The sequence below is a fragment of the Sparus aurata genome, chromosome 22 (assembly GCF_900880675.1).
Source record: "Sparus aurata chromosome 22, fSpaAur1.1, whole genome shotgun sequence".
NCBI lineage: Eukaryota > Metazoa > Chordata > Actinopteri > Spariformes > Sparidae > Sparus > Sparus aurata.
This window is the reverse complement of record NC_044208.1, coordinates 26,137,354-26,162,748: the sequence shown is the minus strand read 5'-3', so window position 1 is coordinate 26,162,748 and position 25,395 is coordinate 26,137,354. Positions and strand designations below refer to the sequence as shown.

The window sequence follows — 25,395 nt, the reverse complement described above, 5'->3', positions numbered from 1 at the left end:
GTGATCTGACACTCGTCAGACAAAAACATGCACATGCTGCTGCATGACACAGTAGACTTTATCCCAAATCTTAGAAAGGAAAAGGAGAAAAAAAAAAAAAAAAAAAATTTATATATATATATATATATATATATATATATATATATATATATATATATATATATATATATATATATATATATATATATATATATATATATATATATATAATATATATATATATCTTATATATATATATATATACATCTATATCTATAATTTTATATATATATATATATATATATATATATATATATATATATATTCTCTGTATTCAATCATTAGGAGTCTTTTGTTTAGCATTACTTAAGTGTAAAGTTTTTGTACACCACAGGTAGTTCATCAGTTTATAATTTCCTTGGTAAACTTTTGTTTTTGTTCATGACTTGCTATGCTAACAAGGGCTATCAATCGATTAAAATATTTTATCCTGATTAATTGCTTGTACATAGTTGCAAAATATCCGCACATCTTTTAATCTGTTCTAAAAATGCCTCGAAGGGATATCTATATATCAATATTCTTAACAACATGGGAGTGGACAAATCTGCTTGCATTATACAAATGTATGATTATTATCATTGCAACGATCCAAAACCAAGACAAATACTGTCCAGATTATTCTCCAGAAGGTACTGTATGCTGAAAGAAATGTAGCATAACATGACAAACTCAAGCCTAACAAGTGACAACAGAAGGGCATACTGACCTGAATGTAACATTCCTTAGTAATACTTACACAATGTAATCTCCAACTTCACACTTATAAAGATTAACTAAACAATGTTAATCGGCCTGCAAGCTGTAGCCACCCATTAAGCAATCACTGTTGAAGCATTCAGAGTTGTCCAGGCGTCTGCGTTGCAAACTCTCCAGCATGATCTTCCTTTAGAGGGGGAGGAGGGCTCTCTGCATCAGCTGTTCACTTGGCCAGCAAGTGGTATTTGAGACTGGATGTACTCCGGTGGGAACTCAATTCACAACATCAGTAAACGCATATAACTTTGTTCTTGTCAAGAGACCATCTGGCAGGGCTTTGAAGCTGAACTTGCCATTCAAAAGACCCTTTACTTCATCCATTTTTCTGCCCAAGGAGGTTTGATTCTGCTTGATATCAACAACGTTACTGCTGCACCGCTTCCCAATTTTCCAAACTACTGAGTGAAAAAAATTAACAGCATTGACATGAAATTAACGCTATAATCACGTTAACTTCGACCGCCCTAGCATATACCTGTGTTTTCTGTATCTGCAGTGCCTCTGTGCATGTTGCACCAGCACCTACACAAATCGGTGAATGCGTTTCTCAGTTTGCATGTCTTCTCTCCTTTGCAGGATTTTTTTTTCTTAAAGCTCAGGTCATGTTAAAAAGTTTTAACTACACACATACTCTGAAGGTTTAACTACACACAACTCTCCCTCTTCAATATCAATCCATTAGCAAGGCCCTATTTTTCTGGCAAACACAGTAACTGCTTTTAACACATTCATGGAATTCACTTGGTCATGTAGATAATGACTTCTGACTAGTGTAAAGAATCTTAAGAAAAGGTTTCCATGAGCCTTGACTGGTGACTGTCTTTGTGCTGCTTCTTAAACAAAGAGCCTCAGAGAATGCTAGGTTCCTTTTCAACACACTATTTTGCGAATGCGAATGCAGTAGACTAGTACCATATAGAACATCTTGATAATTGTACATGGCCACAGCAGCTACACACTCAGCCATTAACAGCTTTTTCATACCTCAGAGAGAGTACCTGCACCCAGATGTTTTCACACATAAAGAGGTGCAAAGAACGCTCAGATAAATGTGAAGAAGGTGCAAGGTAAGGACACGCTGCAGGCTACATTAACTAGGGTCACGGGGTTCAGTTATCACTGGAGTCGTTATAAAAAACTGTTATGTGAAACAGTGATGCTCCTACTTTAGAATTCGTGTGTTGTTAATTCAATGGGATTCATTGAGTCCAGAATGATCGTTTTGTTCTATCTGCCAATGGCTAGTACAGAAAGTATTTAATGGCCAGAACATATTCAACTGGCCATACATTTGAGGGGTTTCTTGAGGGAAGCAGGGAAGTATTATATTTACTGGAAGGCTATGATTTTTGTTGAGATAGAAAAGGTCCCTCGACATGCAATCTTATGATCCCTTCCTCCTGTCTTTTACAGCAGTTGTGTGAAAGTTGTGTGAAATGCTCCTTACCATGTATAAATGTTACCACTGAGCTGGCTAGTGCACAGCGAGCGGCCCATCAAAGAACGTGTTGCAATTACTGACAGTCAGGGCTGTAAACTAGCGGTCGCCACTCGCCAAATGCGACTAAAATATTCCCCTGGCGACTTAATTTTGGAGGGATACATGCCACGGGGCGGGTAAATGTTTGTCCCGATGGTCGTGCTCTTGCAATAAATCCTGCATGATATAGCAAAACATTGTAGTAGCTGTAAAGTAATAAATTAGGACGGTAGCAAACGTTAGTGCTAAACCGGCTATTTGTTGTGTGTCGCACTGAAGTAGCTGCCCCGACGTCACCGCTGTAGAAAATAGTTTCCCTCAGAAGCAACGTAGCGTGCGCGTCACCGCTCTTTAAAAGTTTGGCGCAGTGACTGTGATTCGAGCGCAGCAATGACGTCACCTCTAACTCATGAGCTGAGGGAAGTTGTACTTAAGTTGCGCATCATTTCTAAACCATGGGTCCATCAAATCCAGTGTAAATGTTTTATGGTGCAGTCGACACTGACAAGTCTATTACAGAGCCTGACAGTTAATTAATGAATGTTTCCTTTGGCAAAGTTTTGCACTGTTCAAGTTTTCAATTTACAATGTTATGAAATGTAATTAATAATATTCAAATGTATTTCTAAATAATACTTTGGCCTCTTTTCTAAGCATATATTGGTATATAATACTGTTATCTCCATGAAAAGTAATGAAAAACAGATGTATATGCAACAAAAAGAGGCAATTTATTATTTGGCCGGTAAAAAAATTTACTTGGCCGGTAGATTCTTTAATCTACCAGTCCCTACGGAATTTTTTTTTTAGTTCTGACTTTAATCTCAGAATTCTGAGAAAAAAGTCAGAATTCTGAGATTAAAATCAGAATTCTGAACTGAACTAAAAAAAAAATTCACATGTGGCCCTGATCCTCTTCCGTAGGTCCCCTTGGCAGGTGAGCGAAAAAGTTAGTTTACAGCCCTGCTGACAGTCATACTTTGCATGTGCACCAATCTGCAGAGTCGATACAAAACAAAAGAAAAAAATAGGTTGATCAGTTCATATGTGGTAGTGATGATAATCTGTGGTAAAGTAGGACCACTCTACTTTCAGCACCCTGACAAATTATTTTCTTCACTTGTTCTAAGTGCTGTATCATAGGTGACTGGACGTGTTCAAGTTTCTTGCAGACGTCTCACCCCTGATTCCAAGAGGCCTCTTCAAGATGATTGGTGAAACGTGTGCAAGAATCTGAAACCCCACCAGTTGCCTGTGATAGAGCACTTAGAATTACCATGCTGTGACATGCGAATGAGAATACACATAAATATGCAACAAATTCTCCCTAGATATTAATCCTATTTCATCTTATTTTTAATTTAATCTTCAATCTCAAGCATAAAAAAACTGTAAGTATAATAAAACCTACAATCCCCTATTCATTTCAACAAACTTTGCCTGATTCACCTTCAAGTAACTTGGCTTTTGATTAATCAATTAATGGAAGAGCTTTTACAGAGTAGTGATAAGCGATGAATCATTTGCTCTGCACTCTGCCAGAACATCACATTCTGTGATTACCTCTGGCTTTTATACGGTAGTGCCGCCTAGGTGTGAATGTGTGTGTGTGTGTGTGTGTGTGTGTGTGTGCGCGCGCACGCGCGTGTGCTGGGTGGGGATGCACAAGTAAGTGAAGTGGTTTTTTGAGGGACACGCATTATTAACAATCATAATCTGCATTAGCACTGTGTGTGTGTGTTGGTGTGTGTGTGTGTGTGTGTGTGTGTGTGGGTGTGTGTGTGTGTGTGTGTGTGTGTGTGTGTATGTTTGCATGGCTTACTTCAGGGTGAGATGAGGGTCTGTCGATCATTTGTGAACAGTAAACCGTCCATGCCTGTATAATAGGTGACGAATGCTACATCATTCAGTAAGAATATGAGGGCTGCTAGAATTTCTATTATTTCTGGAAGGAATTTGTGTCTCTGTTTTTAACCACTGACAGGAAAAAAAACATGGATGAAAAGTACATGTCCAAACTGTCACCTATTGCTGATTTTTGGGCAGGAATATACCTGGTGATTATCGGTAAGTAGCCTACATTGCTTACTTCTTTCAATGCCAAATCATGTTGACAGTTGTGAAAATGTGAAATGTCTGATTAATATTTTGAGCTTGCATTGTTTATTTTAGAATTAAAAAAAATGGACACCTCATTCAAATGCCAGTGAACACGGAGGTAAAAACAACAAATGGCTTTGAAATAGGACATTTTTTAAAACTCTGTTGGGCATTTTTATTTTGTGTGCCCTCCTTTTTGAAAGTACACGGGGGTGGGAATCTTTAGGCACCACAATATTTGATGAAATTTTTGTCCGATTCAGAAGGATACAATGCATCTTGGCCATTAACATTTTTTATATCTATAGGTGACAGATTTTTCTAACTGTGTGACTACTTAACCTAACTTAAACCTAACCATGACACACATGTCCAATGATTGCCTTTCCTGCATCTACCCATTACCCTTCAAGACCGATACTTGTATCTTGCAATACAACTAAAAATCTATTTTTTCTCTTTATCTTTATCATAGACACTTTCAGGGGTTCGATTTCAGTGTCAAAATACCTGTTCAGTATTAATTCCCCATTTTGTGCCGAATATTGACCGTTTTCAGAACCACAACAACACTGGGGTCCAAGGTACAAATGTGCATAAAATGAAACTTAGCTAAAAATTAGCTTCTGTCCTTCTATCAATGAACAGATCGTATATTGTCTTATGCAACAGTCATTTAAGATAGACATCATCTGCATTGGTAATACTGAATGTAAGAGATTCACCCACAACACACACCCTCCTCAGTAGGGCTGGGTATCACCAGGTACCTCGCGATACGATACTATCACGATATTTTGCCCACGATAACGATAATATTATGATACAGCGATTCTGCGATAATCGATATATTGCAAGAAATTTCATCCACGATACATCACGATATCTGTGTCACTGAAGATATTCAGAATCTATTGACTGCACTGAATCCATTTCACAGGAATTACAAAACACTGTCAATCAATTTCACATGAATGACGGCCAAGTAAACAGAGAGTATATTGCACAGTGTCTCTTATTAACACACACACTGACTTCAACTATCATTAAATATCTATATGTGTGGGTTTCAGAGCTACTTAAACCATTTTTAAAATTTTATTTGGTTGTATACCTATGTTTGAATAAAGATAAAGCTGTCCTCCGAAGAGGGGTGGTAGTGGTTGGCCAAAAAAAAAATTGGTGCCTGCAAAATTTTTTTTGGTTTGTTTTACATTTCTTAATATCGATATTTGGCACCAGTGTATCGATAACGTACCTCAAGATGAAATATCGCGATATATCGTAGTATGGATATTTTGGCACACTCCTACTCCTCAGGTCACGTCTGTAATTTCTGGCAAATCTAAACAACTACAGCAAAAATGTATAGACACAGTCCTCTCCAATACTGTTTTAAGATTTCGAGATTCAGTACTTTGCCATATCAGCATCATTGATTGGAATTTGTCTTCATGCGCTCCCTAGAACAAAAACTGAAAAACAGAAGACTAAAATAGTCAAATTAATCACACACAGCACTAGGGATGGGTACCTTTCACATATGAACTGATACGGTACCAATACTCGGTACCTGCGAATCGGTAGCGGTATATATCGGTACCTGTTTTCGGTACTTTTTTGCGTATATGTGTGGTAATTAAAGTTATTTTGATTTTGGATGATCTTAGTACTAATAATAACAATCATGGCGACAACAAATTAACAAAGTCTGCAAATCAAGATAAGAATCTGCAGCAGCAGTGAGCCTGCTTTCTTTTTTCAGCAGAATAGAGATATACTCCATGAAAGAACATTATAACATATGATATTGTATAAAATAACATTTAATTATAGTAAAAACAGAGTAAAGTTGCAGTGGGCTACTATTATAAATATGCACCATATATAGTTTTAATTATTATTATTATTTTTATTAGTAGTAGTAGTAGTAGTAGTAGTAGTAGTAGTAGTAGTAGTAGTAGTAGTAGTAGTACTATTTTTCTGCATATTCTTGACTTTGAATGGGAGCATCTGTACCGCTGCAGTTTCTCGTCGGGCATCAATGAAGTATTTCTGATTCTGATTCATACATTATGAAGTCAGTTATTTAAACTTAAATTTAATTACACAAGTTGAAGGTATGGTAAAAAGATGTCACATTTACATGTCAGGATCTGGTTATTATTGACACAGATTAAATATTTAACTGTCATGTATCATCACATACATATAAAATACATATTGTGGTTTGGTGCGGACCTGCAGACTGAACATATAAGAAGTTAATGTTTATAGTCATCAGAGAACGTTAGGTTGTTTTTGTTTGTATCTGTTTCCTGAATATATCCGTACGTGTGTGAATGTGTAAATGAGACACATTAACTTATAGCACTTTGTAGAAATGAGCTTTATAAAGTTCACTTCATTGACTCGTATTAGTTCACGGGGCTGAGCTGCCTCCTCCAATATGGCGGCGATGTTGACGTACGGTCCAGCGCTCAATGAGGCGTCTATGTATTTGTGTCTATGGTGCGACCCACAGCCGGGGAGTTTCAAAACCAGGAAACAGCTGATCACAGCAGTCAGTCCATCACTTCATCCGCAGACGTCAAGATGAGCAACTGGACAGCTGCTGAGATCCAGGAGATGCTAGCGTCTCCTCGGTCTCTGTAGCTGTCTTCATTGTCCGCTTGTTGTTGTAGCGGCAAGCTACTACCGGTCGTTACTTTCAAATTAAAAGCCCCCCGCTAAGAACCCAGTTCTAAACTCCAATGGGCTGCAATGTAAAGCTCTTATTTTGAAGACAAATTTGTTGTCTTTCTGACAGAGAATGCAACGTACTCTACGTTCAGTCCATGTCCCGAATGTGCGTTCAGGTACCGAAATGTGGTACCGACTGACTTCACGTGAATCGATACTCGGTACTTCGGGGGGAATTCGGTCGGTAATTCGGTCATAATAAACCTAAAAATCTTTAAAAGCAATCCAACAAGAAGGAACCCAATGGTTAAAACACTGACAGCTGTAGATGAGTTACCAGCAAAACAGACAATCCGCTTGATTAAGTGCTTTATGTGCTTTGAAAACATCTATCTGACTGTACAATTATTTAACCTAAACAGTAGCCTGCAGTCCTTTCTTTGGAGTGCTACGGAGGAGGACAGCTTCAGGATATTTTCTATTCTGGCACCTGTTTTTTCTGGTCTTAACGCCTCTTAGTTTTCTAAAGATCCCGTCTCACCTGGCAAACAGCCTTTCTAATTCCCTTCCTTCTCACAAAAGACTTGAAGCTTGAAGGTTACCTTTAAAGACACTTAGGGTCCTAAGTGTCTTTGATGTTTATGTCTACCTTGTGTTTGTGTGTATGTATGATTATGCTGCTGCCTTTCTTGGCCAGGACACTTTTGTAAAATAGATTTTTAATCTCAATGAGTCTTTTTTCCTGGTTAAATAAAGGTTAAATAAAAAAATTTAAAAAATACCATTGAGGGCAATTTTGACACATTACTCACCCCTATACGAAAATCAGCTGCTGTCACCGACATTGTTTTACATCCATCACAATTGACAAAAACACTACAAACACCCGATGACATCTACTTTTCATCTTCCAGTGAATGTGGATAATTGGCATTCACTCCTTCATCATTTGACTCCGCTGTGAAAGGCAGCCTTGAAGCATAGGTGGTGGCTGTGAGATGAGCCAAATAGACCGGAACAAGAGGGGCAACTTTATGAAAGTGGGAAAAGGCATGAAATTCAGCGAGGAGTGCTTTCTTTCACAACCTGAAGTACGTCTGATTTATGTGAACAATCACAATGAATGTTTAGTGAGGTGTTGAGTCAAGATGTCATTGGAAATGCATAAAAAATATCTATAATTATAAAGGTATAATGATAAAACAACTACAGCAAAAATGAAAATAGACACAGTCCTCTCCTATACTATTTCAAGATTTTCAAGATTCAGCACTTTGCCATATCAGCATGATTGATTGGAAATTGTCTTTGTGGGCTCCCTTGAACAAAAACGGAAGAACAGAAGACTAAAATAGTCAAATTAATCATGTGCAGCACATCGTACATTAAAACAGATATCTAACCCATAATAAACCTAAAAATCTTTAAAAACAATCCAACAAAAAGGAACCCAATGGTTAAAACACTGACAGCTGTAGATGAGTTACCAGCAAAACAGACAATCTACTTGATTAAGTGATTTATGTGCTTTGAAAAAATCTATCTGACTGCACAATTATTTAACCTACACAGTAGCCTGCAGTCCTTTCTTTGGAGTGCAAAGGAGGTGGAAAGCTTCAGGATATTTTCTATTCTGGCACCTGTTTTTTCTGGTCCTAATGCCTCTTAGATTTCTAAAGAACCCCTCTCACCTGTCGAACAGCCTTTCTAATTCCCTTCCTTCTCACAAAAGACTAAGACTGATTTTCTGTCAGCTTGAAGGTTACCATTGAGTAAATCTTGACACATTACTCACCCCTCTATGATAATCAGTTGCCGTCACCTATATTGTTTTACACCTTTCACAATTTACAAAAACACCACTAACACCCACTGACATTTACCATTTGTCTTCCAAGTGAATGTGGATAATTGGCATTCACTCCTTCGTCATTTGACCCCGCTGTAGTGACGTTCAGGACGAAGAACGTTACACACAAAGTAATCAAACAGAAAGGCTCGTCTCCTGGCAATGTGAAAAAAAGTCTAGGCAAATTTAAAAAAAAAAAACCTGCAAATACTCGCTTATTCTAGTGTTGAAGTGGTGTTTCTAACCTTACTTGCAAGCTGCAGTACAAGCATTGCATATCACTACAATCTGTATTAACACATCCCAAATGTCACACTGTTTTTCAAGGTTTTTCTAGGAAAGAAGTCACAATCACTGCATTTTCACAATTAGCCTATTCTGCAAAATAATTGGATACTCACTTGCCCAAACATGTTTGTGTACAGCTGACAACAACATAAAACGCTTGTATCCTTTAGCCATATAAATATATATATATATATATATATATATATATATATATATATATATATATATATATATATATATAATCAAATTATACACCGTACAGCACTTCTTTGCTGCAATCCAGGCACTGACACAAAGGCGGGTTTGAAGCTCACAATGGAACAAGCATAAAACTACTTGGTCACACATCCAAATCAAAAATGTGTAGGTGCCAAGTTGAAAATGAGTAAAACTTGTAACAAAAAGACAGATCACACTCACTGCAAGGCTCCAACATCCACTTATTTAATGCAGCAATGCAGTGATAATTGGAGCAACACTGCTCCTCATCAGACATTTCGGAAATGCTTGAAATTGTCAGTACATTGGTGCAAGTCTATATTGGAGCATTGTTGTATGTAAGCTGTCTTTTGTGTCTCATGATCATAGTAATTATCCCTAAAATGTCTATGACAGTAAAGTGGCAAAACGTGTATTAAACTAAAATAAGTAGAAATACAGCAGGTTCACAGTATCAATGTACACTGAACCTTTCTTTTCAGCACAGCAGCTCACAATATATCATGCTAATGGCTTCCTTCTAAATAAAGCTGTTAAATTACAGTATTACAGGGTACAATACATATATACACATCGGGGTAACTCAACCTACACCTTTCAACAACACCTAACATAGCCACATCACATTTTACCTCCAAGGTAACACAATACTAGCTAGCTAACGTTTCTCCAAGTACAATTAGCATTCGGGAAAAACAAAAACCAGCGACCTAGTGTTACATTACAGTGTTAGCTACGTCACAATACAAGAGTATGCTAAAAAAACATTGTGTCCTTATTTAACATAAAGATAAAACGTTAATAATAACAGGAACTCTTACCTGAAGAGTGGATATTTGGCAAGACATGCTTCCCTCTAAGCAGGTTCAAAGACGCTACGTTCCCCAACGCCGTTCAACGGCTTTCAGCTCCCCCTGATACAAGGAGGTATGTGGTCGTAAAAAACCGTTACGTAGCTGCTGACAGTCAAACCTTATGAGGCTAACTGTTAGCTAACGAGTGGCTAGTGAACATAATGGATGTTTTAGCTTGCTAAAGACCCAGGAAATATGGTGTGGAATATAACCTGGTCAGAGAGAAAACACACACACAAAAAAAGAAAATACTAACTTACTGTTGTCCTCTCCGTCATGGTTGCTAAAATTTTAGCCTGTTAGCTTTAGCTGTGTAAGCTAACTCCCAGCATGTTGTGGTGTTTAATGTCCCTGAGTGCCCCTTAAACTTGAAATAATGCAGGGTTAAGGCTTCACAAGAGAAACACACTCAGTCAGAATCCACTGGAAAGGATTTTTGCCTTACAATATAATAAAATGTTAGGTTTATAATGGGGCAACAACTGTTAAAATTGTCTCCAGTCAGCCACAGCTGCAGCGGAGAAAATTCACATATTCAACATATATGTGTTTATTTCATGTTCTCCATCATGGGAGGATAGATGCATTTGGGAAAATTGATTTAATTTTTTAGTACAAAAAACACAATAAAATCAGGGATCAAGGATCACCTTCAAGACTTAACCATCTATCAATAAAATGAAAAATTAAAAGGCTGTATTGATGTTGAGATGAGCCACATAGACCGGAACTTGATGAAAGTGGGGGAAAAAAAGGCATGAACCTCAGCCAGGAGTGTTTTTTCTTTTTACAACCTGAAGTACATCTGATTTATGCAAACAATCACAAGCAATGTTTAGTGAGGGGCTGAGTCAAGATGTCATTGGAAATGCAGGAAAATGATCTTGGGGAAATGATAAAGCCCAGGAATCCAGAAGTTGAACTGCAAATCCTGAGCAGAGGAGGAATAATTGACATCATACGACTACACCTGTAGCAATGAGGGGTTTGTAGAGTGTCATAGCAGACGTGCTTGAGAGAGATGTGCTCGCAACCCACAAGGCTCAAAGGATCTGCCACCAGACACTCGTCGTGTGTCCGTGTGAATGAGTCTGCTCATTGATCTCGCTCCTTTAAATGAGCTCCTGACTGAGAGCTGTTTTTTTTTCTTTTCTTTTTTAAATAAACCAATGCAAGATAGAATAGGATGCTGAACATAGTTTTTCAGAAACGTCTCCTTTCTGGTAAAATTACGACTCCAGCATGAGACTTTCGTTTGTTGCACATGTTGGCAGCACACAAATCATGGCTCAATGTAAATGAAGCGTTAAAAACACAATAAAGCGTTTGATTTTGATAGTAGAATGATCGTAGTCTGTTTAGTATAAGTAAGTAGTTCATATACGTGCAAACGCACCCACCATGATGCAAAACATTGCTAAATTTGGCTGAATTATAAAAGCCAGAATTGGAACTAACTAAAGAGCCATTTGGGAGCTGAGAGTCCAATTCTTTGTGCTTAGCTGAGCCAAATGATCGGTTCACTACAAAGAGCCGGAGTTCCCATCACTACAAGACACCACAGGACACCCCAGAGGTCGCTTGTTCCTGCCACGAGAGGTCAGAGTCAAGTCTGATCCCTGGGGTGGCCTCCATGGATTGGACTTGTTCCAGCACATCAAATGGATGCTCAATCCATGTGTTTGGAGGCCGAGTCGACACCTTTACCTTCAAATACAAGAGCACAGTATAAAGACCTCTAGCAGTAGCATGACATTGGATTTGGTCGCCAGTGGGAGCCTTTAAGTCTAAAGGTGCATGCACAGCACAGAATGTGTTGTTTTTTTCCCAAACAGCTGCTGTTTCCGTGAGCGTTTCCTGTGAATGAGGATCAGCTATGACGACAAAACCAATAGATGCACCAAATGTCCATGTCAATTTACAATAAAGACACTTTATATTTATGTTATTGCCAAGGTCTCCCGCTCAAAGCATCTACGTACCAAATCATCATCACACAAAAATATCTGCTAATAGAGACTGTGCACAAATGTTTTCTTGTAACAATGATGAGTCCATGAATAGTGGATGAATGGAGTTATCCTGTGTCAAGGTTGCTCTCAGAGAGAATATTCCATTACTTGGGGAACAAAACCTGATACACTCTTTCCCAGATTAAAAAGGACTATTTAAAAATGGAAACATGTCAACAAATATTTCATGCTGTATCAATCAAATTCCCATAAGCTTATGTAAGAGAGAGATATTATGTAAACCACTTGAACCCAGAACACAACAACCAATCGATCTAATGCTGCAGACGTTAACTTTGTAGTCATGGTCAAAATGTTTGGGTTTTTTTTAGAATCACATCATAGGACTAAAAGAAATTATCTTCAAAATGTGATCCGTCACTCGTAAGTGGTTACCTGCTTAAAAGTGAAAAAGAGGTTATCAATCTGAACCTAATCTGATCAGATTATTCCCCTTTCTTTATAATACACATTATCACTACATAATGAAACATTAGTTCTGAATCATTTCTAGGTTTGGTCCACTGATGGCAGCCTATACTGTATGTTCCTTTTAGATATGTATCATTACCTCATGGGAGGAGCATTTCAATCACATGCACTCAGCATCAGCCTTTGTCCATAAACATACTCTGAAACTCTGTATAATCAGATTATGTTGCAATAAACTGAAACTCTGTTTTGCATGGTCATAACTTGAACTCGTGGTGATTTACAGTAAAATATGCATGAAAAATGCACGTCATGTGGTAAAGTCCACCTACCAAACTATGTCTCATTAGTTTGCCTGTGTTTTTGTACTATTTAAAGGCAGAAGGATTATCCTAATAAAACAATGCACAGACTTAAACAAAAATAATCCCCCTCCCCTTTTAGGCTGATTCTGGGCATTAATATTTGGGCAGTGGTGTGTGGTCCCTATAATTAAAAACAGAGTGCAGGGTGTGAGGGTTGGAATCATAAGGTTGGATCCGAGAGAAAAGCTAAGAGCTAAGAGAGGAGGGGAAAACTCCTCAGTCGCCCTTTAGAGAAACGAGAAGTAATGTGTTGTAATATGGTCAAAAATCCCACTTAAGCCAGCCAAGATCAGCTTTTGTGTGCAATGTTCACTTGGCATTTACACCCTGGTCAATTGACCATGCACTCGGCACAGGTCTTTATCACCTTGGCTCAGCTTGGCTCTGACGTATTTCCCGCCACGCGATGTGATGACACATTATCAACATCCCGTGGTGGCCAGTAAAGAAACGTACTGTAGTAAAAAGTACAAACAATCAATGTAATATGGTCACTGGCCTCCATGCTGCCTAACGTATGCTTGAGGTTACTTTCACTGGTCTAGTTCCCTGTTTCCGGCACAGTTGTGACGTGAAGCGTGTTGTCAGTGATGTACAATGTCACGCCTCAGATAAAAATCACAGACCGTCTGAATCTTCTCAAAGAATCTTCAGAGTAGCTGTATAATGTGTCTCTCGTAGGATGGGTCCCCAAGGAGGGAAATATTACACAGAACATTTCCAATCATCAGTGTCTGTCTAAACGTCTCACCAACAGCCAGTCCCTGCACACTACTCTGCATTGTCTGGATTAAACCAAGCATGGCGCCAGGACAACCCTATCAGTAAGCCTGGGGTTGGGGGGGGGGGGGGGGGGGCAGGGGAGAAACATACGGCAACTGAGGTCAGAGAATAGCCACCGTTTCTGTTTCATGGAAGGGGTCCATGAAACAGTGCTGTAAAGAATCACATCTTTTATCATCACAGCCTTTCTCTGTACAGGGATACTCTGGATAAAAGACAAACAGATAACCACTAACGCCTGTCTTTAGTTGGAAAGAGTACCATTGGCATTCATTTCCAGGTCAAATGACTCTGCAGTTGTCATTGCAGGCGTTAATCGGCTCCGGCTAATAACAGCAATGATGGAAACATGACACTTGGGTTGTGCACGCTTACTTTTTGCACCTCTTCGAGCGTAATGATATGTTGTAGAGAAGTTAAGGACGTTAGTGCTTTAATACCTTTTCCATCTGACTTTGCAATGCGTACGAATTTTAGTTAAAACATTCAAAAATTAACTTCAATTATCAATAGAATGAGAAGAAATAACAATTTTGTGAATATGTATTCCGTTACAGTGATATCAATTGAAGTTAGCATGCTAACCAGCTAGCCTATAGCCATATTATTAAGAGGTGATAGTCTGTTAGTAAACAACACCAACAATCCCCCGGTGCTGCAGATCAGAACTACTACGACCGCTAGCTGCACGGTCAACTGAGCTTACTAGCTAATGAGGCTACATCTAGCAGCAGTGAGTGGTTATTCTTTGGATATGTTGGCCTTATTTCCTTCAGTTTAACAGGTGGTCAATTCTTATACACTGCATGTTTAAGCATATAACAATTACACTGTCATTAGCTTCCATGTTGCTTTATGTAATTTTGGTGTGCTACTTTTCTTGTTTCTCTGTCCTCTTCCTTTCCCTTCCCGCAGCCATCCTCTCCATCTTGGGGAATGCGGCGGTCCTGGTCTGCGCAGCTCGTCGAGTCACCCTGCTCAAAGCTCCCGAGCTGCTGACGGTGAACTTGGCCATAACAGACATCGGAATGGCCCTGAGCATGTACCCTCTGTCCATCAGTTCAGCCTTTAACCACGCCTGGATCGGAGGTGACACGACTTGCCTCTACTACAGCCTGATGGGCATGATCTTCAGCATAACCAGCATCATTACTCTGGCTGTGATGGGGATGGTCAGGTACCTGGTAACAGGAAGTCCACCCAAGACAGGTAGTGCCATCTTAGAAAAGATCCAAACAGTTCTCATACCTGCAAACTTGTCGCTTTTCTGCGACAATCGCCGTTTTCTTGGACAATTGGGTCATTCAAGTGAATCGCATAGAACTGGAGAGTTGTTTTTTTGGGGGGGGGGTCGTGTGTGCGAGAGGCACGGGTCAGGTATTGGTAAACACAATGACCGGCCACCGCTGTCAACGTTGTTTGTGCCTCTGATTCATGTCACTCCACAAGTAGTTCATTCATTTGTCACGACGGAACTTCATTGAAAGCAGAGCTCCACCAAAGAGCCTGCAATCATTGCGGAAGGTTATCTGATGTGTCAGTGTTTCCCCTATACGCATTCTCCTGTGGGATTTTTTGCGCTGCCGCAAAAAAAAAATCACGGGCGAATGGCGAATTTAAGTTGCACACAGTGAAAGCACTTCACCCTAAGTTATCTTGAAATCGATTATTATTGTCATTACTGCTATTTGTATAATTTCTACAAGTCACCGTGTAAGTTGAGTGACTGAAATCCTTGTCAACCTATTCAAAGGCTGCAACAGGCGACTCATAGAACCGTGGTGAAGTTAGTTTCAGGTTGGATATTCGGCGGATGTTCACTCGGGTCCAGCCGCGACTTTACTGAGGTTCTCCCAGTGTCAGCAGCAGGAGGACGGTCAGCTCACCTCCCAGAGCCTCGCGCTGAATCACTGGAGACTGATTTAGGGACCGTCATTAAATTACTTAGCATAAATACATTAATACAAAATAACTGCAGTTTTTTTCGATATCTTCCATGTCATGTGACCAAATGACTCCAAACCAGCAGCAGATTATATTAATAAACTGGATAAATAAGACAAAGCCCCTTTTATTGTATTTTAGTGCTTCCTCTATTTTATATGAATATTAATATGCAGAATTTTTTTTTCTCAATAGCTTCCATGTCATGTGGCCCACTGACTTCTGAAACAGATTCTGTTTCCATAAGAAATGTATAATGATAAAGAAAATAATGGTAAAAAAGTTCTCTAATGCTCAAGAGGTTAACATATTTTCAAGCAGCAATGTCAACTTCTACACTATCACATGTCTTAGATTCTGATTCTGAAATTCTGAAAATGACATTTTTTTCAAAAATATCACCAGTAGTCACCATTTAAAGGGTTATTTTCCAAAAATTGTGGGTCTGGTTCTTAATGATTATCAGCTGGCTTCAAGAAATCATTGTTTAGAGGAAGCAATCACTCTTATCTAAGGTCACAAGGATTCTCAGAAGTTAACCTGGTCATCAAATGTTGACTTTTAAATCACCACACTGCACTACTAGATCTGCACACCCATGATTTATTGATTTGCAATAGCTTGGCTAACTCCTAGTTGAATCTTTGTTTAGCTTGCTGAACAAGTTTTTTACTGGGTGTCAGGCAATTAGTTTTAAGCAAAGCACGCTGTACACACCGCATAGTCTGATGAATAACACATTAATACAACTCATTTTTCATACGATATATATGGCATAGTCCTTAAGGACCTTACTTGTAGGAAATGACCACACTGTCTAAGTTAGTATTCTTGTCTCTTATCGCTTGCATAGATACTGTGACTTGGTGATGCCACGTTGATTATATACAAGCTGCCGTCTTTGGGCATACCCATGAGCCCTTGTGCCTCACAACCTCTGATTGTAGTAGCACATTGCTGTATTTGTCTGGCTGCTGCCACAGGCAGAACGTAAAAGTGTGAAAGGATAAGAACTGCCTTAACAAAGGCAGTTTCTTCTGCCAGGAGAATGTAAATTATGCATTTCATACACTCCAAGAAAATACAGCATCGACGAAGCTAAATAAAGTTAAACTTGACTTTATTTGGATGTATGTTCATTTAGTATTCACAGTGTGTGAAAATGCAAAGGTTCTCTACTGACAATGTGCTGCACACAGTAATAAAACTTGCGTATAGCTTTGAATAATCTCAATACTGAGACTGAAGTGATCTGAGGTTCATATATTCATCGAATCGTACGTCATCCCATGTAGATCCACACACGTCGACTTTCATTTCCACATCTAATGCTCAACATCCTTCACTAACGGAGTGGCGATATCTGTCTTACTCTGTATTCTATGCTGCATATAGTTTCCTTTGCAACCTTCTTTAAGATGCCTGCCATGATAATTGGCACAACGGGGAATAAGCAGAAGAGTATTCTGTGCACTTAAGGGTCGGAGTTGGATTTATATGTGACTGCTGTGGATTAAGTCTCAGCTATGGGTGCAAATTGATGTGGTTATAGCGGATCAGTCCGCTATTAGGATGCATGTTGCCTCTACGCAGTCAGAGGAACTTTGAACCGAAATTGATTCTTGTGAGCACATAACAGTGGGAGACAACCTGTGTACAGCTCCCCACAGAGCTGAAACATCCACTGACGCTGTTTACACGTAATGTTCAACTCTGTAAGGACTATTACAGAGCGTTTAAAAGCATGCACCTCCCCTCTAGTTAGTTAGACCTGAAGAAGCCTCTTGAATGAGAGGTGAAACGTCTTCAAGCAACTGGAACAAGTCCAACTGCCGAAGATACAGCAGCTAGAATTACCATGAACTGGATGACTGAGAAAAACTTTCAGTCTTATTCATGCAGATGTACCATATGGACATGAAGGTGCATGATGGAATGCACCTTTACTTTTACTAAGTTATGTAACAAAGAATAATTTCAAGGTACTTGTACTTTACTTGCATATTTTGTACTTGTACTTGTACTTGTACTCTTACATTTTATAGGTAAAATGTTACTTTGCACACTCAGAAGATTTTATTACGTAGATTACTAGATTACTTTTATTCTCTGGTTTACTTACTGACAGTTTGCAGACTTTCACTCATGTTATATTGTGTTCTCTGCTTTGAGTAGAAAATCCAGAACTACAGAAGTGGTGCACTTTGCCTTTAATGTTAAGACGGTTAAGGTCGGCAGAGCGATAAGAGAGACTGTGAAGTGTTGCACTAGCTTGCTGAGTGTTTAGTTACCCCACAGAATAAGCAGACATTAAGGTGAAGGAGTTACTGGGAAGGAGTTGCCTCCCGTGCGTTCAGCCTCAGATTATTTAAGTGAGTTACGACTATGTTTTTACACTCGCACATAGTACATTTATGGGGTTTTTTTTGTTTCTGCATTTTTGTCAGCATTTCTGCAATACACGCCAACCACTGAAAGAGGTGATGTACTCTATTGTTGTGTAGTCGCTGCTTAAAATCCATAAAACAGGAGTTAGTATGCTGTTGTGTAGCTATATAAAAGACAGTTGTGCCATATAGTTGACAATCTTAACTGAATCTATAATCTGTTTGTGTACAGGCGTAAGGTTCAAGAGGAGGACCATCCTCATGGTGATCTGTGGGATCTGGCTGTATGCTACTCTGTGGGCCTTGTTTCCTCTGCTGGGCTGGGGCAGCTACGGCCCGGAGCCGTTTGGACTCGCCTGCTCGATCGACTGGACCGGCTATGGGGAGTCCTTAAACCACGCCACCTTCATCATGACTCTGTCTATTCTCTGCACATTCCTCCCCTGCCTGGCCATCGTCTTCACCTACTTTGGGATCGCCTGGAAGCTGCACAGGGCGTACCAGTCCATCCAGAGCAACGATTTTCAATACGGCAATATTGAGAAGAAGATCACCCTTGTAAGTAAAAAACGATCGATGCTGTAGCCCGTATCCCTTGAGTTTAATTTGAAACAGTGGATGTGTGTGTGTGTTAAGTTGCAGAACTTTATGCTTATACACGTACCCTAAGAACAAAATGATAACATAGCACGTGTCAAATTGGTGCAAAAAAACTATTCGCATAGAGAAGCAGAGAAAGAGAAGAAGTGATTAAATATTCACGTCTGTCCCGGTTTTTCTTTTTATTCATTCCCCTTCCTTCTAATTGACATTTATATTTTTATTACATGAAAATAAATACACGCATCCGTTGCAAATGCTTTTCCAGTTACTGAATCGACTCAATTCCTGCACTGTTTGTAATTAAAATCACTATAGTACGGTACAGCGCGGTATGTAAATATAGTGCACTGTAGTTCTTCATCACTTGCAGCCTCGACTGTTTCTCTTTGTTTGAGTACACAAGGTATCCTGAGGAGCTTTGGCTGCTGCGGCTTCAGGGACGTTATGTCCGTTAGGTTGCTTTCTTTTTCCGATCGTGATTTCAACGATTTCACAGCACCAGCCTCAGATAGAAAAATGTAATAAAAATTATTTGCTAGTCTCTTTTTATAATGTAACCATTTCTCCACACTGATATAACACAAATAATAATCTGTTTGATTTAAAGCTCAGCAGCAGCTTCTGTTTATTTCATGTTTCTCTCTGTGCTGTCAAACAAAGGCGTGCTTTAAAATATGCAAGATAGCCACTCTGTTTTCTTTTCTTTCTTTCTTTGAAGATGATCATGCGAACACAGTTATTTGTCTGCGAGGCCCCCTAGGAAACGGTGTTCAAAGGATGTTGCTTGGGATTATTTATTTCTTCCTTATTGCCAAGTTGAATTAGCTCGGGCACGCACCACTGAAATGGGGTAGTTCGACAAAGCCTCGAAGCTGCTTTATGTTGAGTTCGGAGGAGGAATTCAATAACTGACAACGCCAACAGCTTCATACAGAGGACATATATGCATTTGCTACATTTGCACTGTGCACTGAACCCAGATCATTTAAGTTTCACACACCAAACTGACCGAATCCCATAAAAAGAAAAAAAACAACAATGCTTTAATTTAATCTCTCAGTATCTCTTTTTCCCCACCATGTCTGAAGAGCTCAGACAATTAAATTTGTTCCAATTGAAGATGTAAAATGTACTTAAAGAACTTTCAAAGCTGCCTGGCTATGTAGTCGATAAAAAAAGGAATGGATTTTGAAAGTGTTGCTGTTGTAGGGGATTTGAAAATTTAAACAACAGGTGTTCGTTCTTTTAAATCTGATTGTAGATCTGTGGTTAAAACTTCGGTCAGGCTACATGGAACGTGACTGCAGCAAACCGAGGAAGGGCTTGACAAAGATCAGAAGAGAAAGTGTTTTTTCTTATCTGCCAGTGGCGCTTGACAGAGCGTGGGAGGTCAGACTCTAGTCACACATCTGGGTCCCTGAGACAACAATGGATTTGTTTGTGTGGAAGCAAATGCCCTGCGGAGATGGCTGTTGAGTGTGCCTGAAACATTTCTTTTTCTACTTCTCTCTCCCACACTAGTGTTGTCTTTTTTCTTTTTTTAATCAATTAGGTTCCAATTAATTATGAATCACACGGCCAGAGCTGAATTTTAACATGCTCCTTAGGGGACAGATGAGGACGCGTCAGTCCCGTCTGAATGAATGAAAGTCCACCTCTACACTTAAAAAAGGAAGTAGACCATTTAAACATTCACTCTATTGCTCATTTCCCCCCCCCCCCCCCCCCAAAACCACTCAAAGCAGCTTTAATCTATTACATGTTAGAAAAAGAGCAGTGTGCGGTCACAACCCTGCTTCCTGTACCAAATAGCAAGTGATGTAGCAGCACGTGGAAAGTGCCCTGCATAACAAAGTACACTTTTCTTTTTTTGCATTTATCTTTTTAGTTTTAATGGTACATAACGTCTTAAAAGGGGCGGCCTTTTTTTTCATACTACTGTAATGAAAACATTTGATAGCTTCCAAAAAGGCAGCTACGTTAACCGGCACGGTGGTTTGTCATTAATATTTACATGTGTGTCACTCATTCGATCTCTCAATGTTCCCTGATGTGAACATGTTAATGATGAGGAATATTCAATGGAGGACTCTATTAGTTTGAACAGCAGCAGACATGTTCGGAGGATATGCTGATGCTCCTTTCCTGCACATCAACAATCCTTTGATGACTTACATAACATGATAGACAGTCGAATCCCGCGGGTCCAAATAGATGGACTGCAGCTCATTCCGCCTGACCTCATCGAGGTTGGAATTACCCCACCTGCCAGAACCACGACCTGTTGTTTTGTCTTACCCTCATAGCCATGGCAACGCAGTGATTTCTGCTTCTCACTCGTGCTCAAAGGCTGAGTCTGTCACCTCTGATTAATGCGCTGCTGAAGAAAGAAGAAGGTCATCTTTCATCTTAAACATTGCTTTAAGAATGTCCCGATGTCTCCGTCGAAAAATATGCGGGCATTTCAGGCTCGTGAATGTTGAAACGGCATCTCGAACAGTGGTCTCTGGCTTGGTGTCCTCCTCGCCCAGATGTTTTCACACCACCACAATGAACTGAGATTATATCCGGGCCACTGGGCCTGTCAGTTTTTATCTCCTTTCTGATTGAGTCAAGGTGTTTATTTGTCAGATGCCCGTTGTGGCGCGGGTTCATTCTTAGCAGGCAGCAACTGCATCAGGCTTCAGATGTTACGGTGATCACAAATGAAGAAAGATAAAACTGGCATTGAAAAGCAAAAATATACATGACGAATTCATTGTCAAAATTGTAGTGTTGTACATTGAATGTGCATAGGATGTGACCATGGCATACACCGAGTAATATCGCTAGCTGAGAAGCACGATGGGCCCAAGAGAAAGGCTTTTTGTGGGCCTGGTAGTCCAGGCTGGAATGCTGTGGTAACGTCTACCGGACAACAGAAGGAGTGCTCTGTTCTTTAAGGCAACACGGCAACTTTTATCTGACATTAATAATGATGTTTTGCTGCTTTCAAGCTTGATAATATTTGATTTATATTGGAGACCTTTGTCTCACCAATGCTATTTCACATAATTCCACTCTAAATAAGGAATAGTTTAGTATTCTGGGGAATGTGTTCGAGTTGGTTGGTTTGTCACCTTGGTAGCACAAAAACTACTGAACTGACTTCCATGAAACTCGGATGGAGGACGGTTCTCGGCCCTGAACAGACCCTAGTAACTTTTGGTGTGGATCCAGATAAACATTGTCCTTAATTTCCCATTGAATAACTAATGGATGGGGGAAAAATCAAGTGTTTTTAGGTGGCTGGTATCTGAGTGAGTCGGAAAGGGCAATATTTTGTCAGAGCTAGCAGCTGCTTAGCTTAAGCTAACACAAAGGCTGGAATCAGGGAGAAAGTCCAACAGTTTTTACACTTTTTTGCACAGATAAAACCAAAGCAGTATGACAGTTAAATGTGTTTCTGCTACCACTGGCAAGCTGATTCCTCCTCTCTGCGGTCTTTGTGCTGAGCAGATTTAGCTGGCAGCTGGTGGTTGAGTGATTTGTATACAAGCTTACTCGGGCTTACTTACAAGATATGTCGAACTATTCTTCTAAATTATTTCTCAAATCAACGGGTGGCTCTTATTTTTCTGACAATTTTTCCCTCCTCTCCTTCTCTTCTCCTACCAACCCCTCGCCCCTCACATCTTCCAAGCTTTTCTCTTTTTTGATTCTCTTTCTTCCCCCCGCCTGTTCTTTCGTCTACTCCTCTGCTTTCAGATGGCCGTGATGATCAGCTCAGGTTTCCTTATTGCCTGGACCCCCTACGTGAGCGTCAGCTTCTGGAGTATGTTTCACTCCCAGGAGCAGGACCACATGACTCCACTTATCACCCTGTTACCATGCCTCTTCGCCAAGAGCTCCACCGTGTATAACCCTGTTATATATTTCTTCTTCCAACGAACGACCCGGCAAGAGCTCCGACGCCTCCAGAGAGTGATGTTTTGTTGTTCCCATCAGCTCAATTCAGCTGCTGAAGTAGAGAAGGCAGAGGACCAAATGGGAAAAGATACGGACTGCAACATTTATGAAAATGGGACTGATGAAACATGTGTGGGTCTAGTGGGAGCTCGGTGCCATCAGTCTGAGAGTCAGGTGATGAGTTTGGGATAATACTGTACGTGATGATGTCTACCTGCTTCTATGACCCGTCAGTGCCCAATCAGACTGAGCGACTGCGAACGCACCGCCATTTGTAAAAAGACATCGGCTGCATTATTTTTAACTGTAACTAGGAAACCCCTGAACTACCTGCCCTTAGCCTTTATTGTTCTGAAGTAAAATGTATCTTTTGGCTAGCTAAAAGTTAACTTCCTGGTCAGTAGATGCTACCTAGTGAATACAAATCTTAATATAAAATGGGCAGACAGAGGGTTACGTTAATTATGGCTTATTTGTGGATTCAGTTGTGGACAGTTTGATAATCCGCTGCCAATCATCTGGTGATTCGGAGCACTCCTCCCAAAATGTGAGACGCTTGGCACTCTGTCTGATCGGGCCCAAAGGAATATAGTTCAACATTTTAGGAAAATTCCTTATTTGCTTTTTTTTTTTTTTTGTTGCAGAGACTTAGATTAAAAGGTAAACACCACTCTCATACCACTGTCTTTCTGCTTAAAGCTAGAGCAGGAAAGAACTAACTTGCTCTGACCAAATGTCACACCATCCCAAAGCACATCCTAAAGGTGCAATATGTAAGAATTGGCCACCAGTTGAATTCACACTCAAAACAAAAAGGGACAGCAATAACAAACCTACTACTACAAACCTAAACTGCTGCTAACTTTAGCCTACGTTTGCTAGGTTAGCGACACAGCTAGCAGTCTGGACTGGGAGCTCAGGCACCGGGACAGGCCGAGGCTAACTGCTGTCAGCTCGCTCACTACGGCAGATATCTCTGCAACACAACACAAAATAGCCGTCACATGTTTGGCATTTTTGAGAGAGAGAGAGAAAAAGAAGTGGAAGTATTCTTGTTTATTTATGACTGAACTTCCGTTGGCCTCTCGTTAACTATATGTATGTCTTCGGTGAACTCTGACTTTATTATTCCCACGGCATCCTCCGTTTACATGCTTCACCGTCTCACCCCGGCGTGCCGAGCGCGAGGTCAGGAAAATGGTTGTCGGATTTGAATTATCATGATACCGACACTATATATCAGGGGCCTCCGGACCTGATAGCTTGCGCAGTCTTATCGACAAACTCGTTGGAGTGCACAGCAATTTGCAAACCGCACTGCTGAGGATCTGATCTGATCTGAATGCAGCTTTCCTGTATCTCTATCATGTTGACACTGGTGCACGTGAACATTGCAGCGCAGATGGATTTGGCCACGCATTTAAATATTCTTCCTCATGAATTTGGCCACGAGGGACTCGTAATACCCACAGTTTTGTGCATAGAAAAAATGTGATTTGTCTTTTTTATCAGATTATGCTTATTTGATTTAAAGAATTAAGAACAGCTTGCAGCACTGCTCCTTGAATTGAAATAAAAGCAATGATAAATTGGCTAGGCCGGAGGGGAGAAGGGTTTCGTATAACGTGGCCAGCAGGGGTTATCTGTTCTACACAAAGACTCGGAAGGGGAGATTACAGAGCCCAGATAAAGAAAGATCGATCTTACTTTGATTTGTGTCGTGTACCGTAGTGGAGTGCAAACATATTGAGTGTGCATTATAGAACAATCGGACAACCCACGGTGCTGTAATGTAGAATGAGCTGAATGATCTCAGCACACATCTGTTAAACCTGAACATGTCCTTTTATCAACCTGCGTGTGCTTCTATAGAAATCACAATAAAGAAAAAGGCAATCCATCCGCAGTCTTTTGTTTATTCAGTGTTCCACAGCCCCTCTCCTCTATCTGAGATATTGACTGGTCATCTGTGGTTGGGATGTGATAGCTGTTTGTTTGGCTCTTGGTGTGAGGTTGTGTGTTTTTGCATTTATACTTGAACAGGCTTTTCCAACACCTTGGAAATAATTCTGTCGTAACTGACCGAGACCAACTGAAGGGAGACGCAGCAGCAACGTAAAGGTAACTAAGGTGAAACATTCGCCGCTGGTGGGGGGAAATGATATGTCGGCCAGAGAGCGACGCGGCCATGAGAGTGACTGCGCCCTCCCTCCCTACAGTTCCACCCATCGAGAGCAGGAGCTTCATCCGAGACGTTGTGGTGGGGACAGGCCGCCGTAAAGATGTCGGCACAACGTTCTCTGGCTTCCCTTTAGTTGGCCAATTGCATCCATTTCAATTTCCTGCTAACAGACATTAGCCAGGAGCAGCATAAACCATTAACATGGCTCCCATCTCCTCCTGGTTGCGGTCTGGCTGCGAGCCACACAGCTAGCAAACAAAATCACCTACTAGCATTTCTAAAGTGCACATTTAACATAATACGCTCCTTTTAGCTCTTTCTATTTTCCTCTCTTTACAATGATCTTCTAAGCCATACTTAACCTTTCCCTGCTTCTAGCCTCATATTTTGCGAGTGGATGTGAGTGGTCGTGGTGTCATTTGGCTCGACGGTGATTAAATGTTTTTTCTTTGCTCTGTTATTATGCCTG

General features: G+C 40.2%; 2 protein-coding genes across 15 annotated transcripts in view; one reads left to right on the top strand and one right to left on the bottom strand.

Moving 5' to 3' along the window:
- The window catches only part of runx2b (RUNX family transcription factor 2b), a 123,127-nt gene extending 112,752 nt beyond the window's left edge, over window positions 1-10,375 (bottom strand). For 8 of the 13 annotated variants that reach the window (XM_030406162.1, XM_030406158.1, XM_030406179.1 and 5 more), the window contains exon 1: window positions 10,238-10,375. The gene's annotated coding sequence lies outside the window, so the exon portion shown is untranslated. The remainder of the gene's footprint in view (window positions 1-10,237) is intronic. The other 5 variants (XM_030406159.1, XM_030406168.1, XM_030406166.1 and 2 more) reach the window with 1 other exon arrangement.
- opn8a (opsin 8, group member a) lies at window positions 4,194-24,644 on the top strand. Of its 2 annotated transcripts, none has more exons than XM_030406181.1 (4): window positions 4,194-4,345; window positions 14,778-15,071; window positions 18,426-18,751; window positions 22,544-24,644. In XM_030406181.1, the coding sequence occupies exons 1-4, from the start codon at window positions 4,273-4,275 to the stop codon at window positions 22,934-22,936; spliced, it is 1,086 nt and encodes a 361-aa protein (XP_030262041.1). In that variant the 5' UTR covers window positions 4,194-4,272; the 3' UTR covers window positions 22,937-24,644. The 2 variants fall into 2 exon arrangements, with proteins under 2 accessions (XP_030262041.1, XP_030262042.1); XM_030406182.1 differs by lacking the exon at window positions 4,194-4,345 and adding an exon at window positions 10,149-10,343.
- Window positions 24,645-25,395: the final 751 nt, after the last annotated feature.

Excerpts from the sequence above, each read along its gene's own strand:
- opn8a (XM_030406181.1), top strand. The coding sequence starts at position 4,273 with ATGGATGAAAAGTACATGTCCAAACTGTCACCTATTGCTGATTTTTGG. Across the intron at positions 15,072-18,425 it reads AGGAAGTCCACCCAAGACAG|GCGTAAGGTTCAAGAGGAGG; the intron begins GTAGTGCCATCT and ends GTTTGTGTACAG. Across the intron at positions 18,752-22,543 it reads TTGAGAAGAAGATCACCCTT|ATGGCCGTGATGATCAGCTC; the intron begins GTAAGTAAAAAA and ends CTCTGCTTTCAG.